Here is a 3777-nt window from a genome sequence, read left to right on the forward strand (position 1 = left end):
TTTAATATTATGTATGTTAACGAAATCCGAAAAAATGCAGATGTGACAGCCTAACTACTCAGTTTCTCTTTGCATCATGTTGATGAAGTAGGCCTTTGTGGCTGCACGATTTGTTTTCCCGTTGGGGCTGCGCATCAGATCGTCTACAACCATTCAACTGTTTATACTTGACAGTTGTTTGATGTTGCACATAGTCCACCACATCCTCAGCGGTTATTTGAGAGTCTGCTTTCCTTACCACTGCGGCGGCTGCTTCGTCACCGTTGTGTGGTGTCCAGATACCAAAGACACAGACATCTATTACGTCAGGCATCTGCGAAATAATATTCTCTATTTCGTTCGGGTAATACATGATATTTTGGTACTTGAGCATATCCTTTTTACGACCAACTATATAGAGAAAACCATCGTCATCCATATAGCCCAAGTCTCCACTATGGAACCATTGCTTAATATCCCGAAGTTTCTCTGTCTCCTCGAGATTTCCATAATATCCAGGCCAGTGTTCACCATTGTCTACACAAATCTCACCTACTTCGTTCGGTCCCAATGCTTCGCCCCGTTCGTTGAGTATCTTCAGTTTGAAGCCGTCAATCAATCGTCCAACTGAATTGGGTTTCTCATCGAAATTTCGATTTAGAGAAACAGAACCGTTTTCCGTACATCCGTACGTTGAATGTAAATAATCGCCACCCAGACGATTTCGAATCAGAACTTGAGCTTCACGAGAACACTGACCACCTCCGTATATAAGGCTACATATACTCTGTAAATTGGCTCGATCAAATTCCTTGCAATGCGATATCATGGCCATTTGAGCGGGTGTTTGGCTTAGCCAAGTGATTTTATACTTCTCAATAAGACGTAAAATTCGTGCTGGATCGAAGAGATTGTCGTCAATAATTCGACTGCTACTATAAACACCCGAATTGACTGTAATTGCAAGTCCCGACAACCAGTCCAAGGTGCTGTGCGTATACATAACATCATTGGTGGTCATATGACTGAAGAAAGAATTGAAATTAAAACGAGAATACGAAATATATGTTATACTTACTCTCTGAAGTATAAAATCTTGCGGCTATTGGTAATGGTTACCGCTTTGGGTATTCCTGTTGTTCCCGAGGAGCAGAGTATGGCAAGAGTCTGATCAATGCCTTGCTCTAGTATTACAGGTTTGAAGTCCTCTTCTATAGGAGTAGCTAGCACTTTATCTATGCTAATTGAGTCCTTATGATGATTACGCATTGTAACAATCAATACATTGAGGTGATTTGTAGCTGCCTTGACTTTTTCGTACTCATCACCATCACAGAATATCAAACGAGGCTTCGTAATATCAAAGAGTTTGCCAATCGTCGACTCCTCATAGGTTATATTGAGCGAGTGAAAGGCAATGCCATTGAAAAAACATGCATAGGCCACAGCAAATATGTGAGTTGTGTTTCTCGCTATAATGCCCACAATATCGGTCTGAACCATTCTTAGTCTTCGCATAAAACTGGCCACACGCATTGAATTAAAACGGAGCTCTTCACGGGTTAGCAAAGTATTCTCAGCGTCTGAAATCTACTTGAAAAATTATAGTTGGAGTTCAGTTGCTTGATTTGGCATTAACTTACTTGAGCTATAAGTTTCGGATGTCGTTTCATTTCCCGAAAAATAATTTCTCCGATTGATAGATCCTCTCCAAAGTATGAACGCTTTGGATGTCCATACCAAATCTTTTCCTCCGCGTTGTACGTGGTTTCTGGCTTGAACTTCATTCTGAATGCAACAAGTATGTCTTCTTCAATGCTGGCACTCTTTATATTTTTTCAGTTGCTAAAGATAATTACTTGGGATCATATGTATGTATGATCTTGTGATTATTTTTACGAGTTCATGTTTGTAGAGAGTTCGCATCGGGTTCAAAAGATAACAAAATCTAAAAACAATGAATTAATAAAAGTTAGGCTGATTTTGTTAAGTAGGTTTTTTCTTTTATCTGCAGTTGGCCAAATGTTGCTTTTGGTTGATGTTGATGTGTTGCTGGGGCACAAGGTTCAGAGTGGTGAGGAAGATAAGATAAAATAAAAATCTGTAATTACCTGAACTTTCTTTTTCAATATATGAATGATTATCTGTAAAGGGATAAAAGAGTACTTTAGAGAAGTAAAAAATGGAGTTTTGTATCGTTTCCAAGTATTTCTCTTCGTACGCTTAATTAAATGAAGGCATCAAATTTGTTAAATATCGTATAAATATATACATCTAATTTTATGTTTTGGGTTTCTTAATGGACTATTATTTTATATAAAAGTATATAAAAATTGACTATTAACCTATAAACATATACAAAGAATTTATTTTAAAAGTTACATGTGCATCTATAAATACTGTTTTTTTGTATACATATTTTGTTTTTTGTAGAAAGAATTTCTTTTAAAAGTTATGCATCTATAAATACTATCTTTTTTTGTATTCATATATTTATGATAAATAGAAATCTAAAGTTATTTAAGTACAAATAATATACACATGTATCTAATTTATTTTATAATTTTTTTTTTAAATTGATTTATTAATATTTTATTTATTAATATTTTATTTTTGTAGTATTTATTTAAATACAAAATATTGTATTAGACTATTAACTGTCACATTTGTTTGCCTAGCTTTCTTATTTTGTTGTTTGATCTATGATAATTGTTTGCTTTTGCAAATATACTACTACACATTCTCTTTATTTATTAAACTAGGAATAACAATTTAGCAAAAGTCTGATGATATTCTTGCTATGTATAAGTATGTATGTTTCCTTTACGTGCGAATAAATATCAATGCTGAGGTAATGGCAGTTGGTACGACTTTCAACGTTGTCCCCTGCGGTTGCAACTTTATTGTGTTTGAGTGTGTGCATGTAGCCGTCTGTGTTTGTGTGAGTGTGGATAGTCAAGTTGGCTTTTTGTGGTCAGCACTTTGCTGAGATCTCGCCATGGAACTTGCCGCATGACATAGAATATTGCAAAGTTCATGCTGTGTGCGACATGCGACTTTGCTAGATATTTGCACAATTTGATTATCTATTTGTTGATGTGAACGAGAGATGTACGTGTCTGTGTGTGTGTAAGTGTGTTTATGAAATAATGTTTATATGATATGAGTATAAATATACAGATATTGAAATTATTATTATGGCGCGCCTAAAGTTATGCAAGAAAATTGTGTGCAACAAATGCCTGAACGATGTGTTATTTGTGCAGCCGGCGACTGTAAAGTAAATTTCAACAATTTGATGAATGAAATGTTAAATATTTATGTTTATCTTCGCCTTTATGTGCGTGTGTTTGTTATTTCAACTGTGTAACTTAAGACTTAATACCCTTTTCGGCAGGATCAAATGCAGCAGAGAAGCAAACGAGATGCGTGTATCATGCAATTTGCCTGCCAGCTGGACTCAGCTTTCAATTTCATGCAAACAGGTGCAAATTTGTTTAAGCAGCAAAACATTCACACTCACATACACACACGTATCTGACTCCGTCACAAGGACTCTGTGGTTTGATAACTTTACTGAGGGACGAAGTGTAAGGCAGAGCTCGAAGCTTAAATGCACTTCACATTGCAAGAAAAGTTGCGAGTATTTCAAATATATCTACATATATGTAGGTATATATGTATATTTATTTATAACACACATATGCTAAAAGTCCTGGGCATGTCCTTGTTTGTGTGTGGATGTTGAGGGTCAACTTTGAGACAACTGCCTGGGCTTAAGTCCATTTCGGCAAACAA

The 3777-nt window shown here is 35.8% G+C and overlaps 1 protein-coding gene across 1 annotated transcript; it reads right to left on the reverse strand.

The window, feature by feature from the left end:
* On the reverse strand, nucleotides 1-1766 carry LOC132786988 (luciferin 4-monooxygenase-like). The gene is given in 4 exon segments (XM_060793805.1): nucleotides 1-148; nucleotides 150-1004; nucleotides 1058-1569; nucleotides 1623-1766. Coding segments are annotated over 4 exon segments (1605 nt in total). The 3' UTR covers nucleotides 1-54.
* Nucleotides 1767-3777: the final 2011 nt, after the last annotated feature.

This window comes from Drosophila nasuta, chromosome 2R (assembly GCF_023558535.2).
Source record: "Drosophila nasuta strain 15112-1781.00 chromosome 2R, ASM2355853v1, whole genome shotgun sequence".
NCBI classification, from domain to species: domain Eukaryota; kingdom Metazoa; phylum Arthropoda; class Insecta; order Diptera; family Drosophilidae; genus Drosophila; species Drosophila nasuta.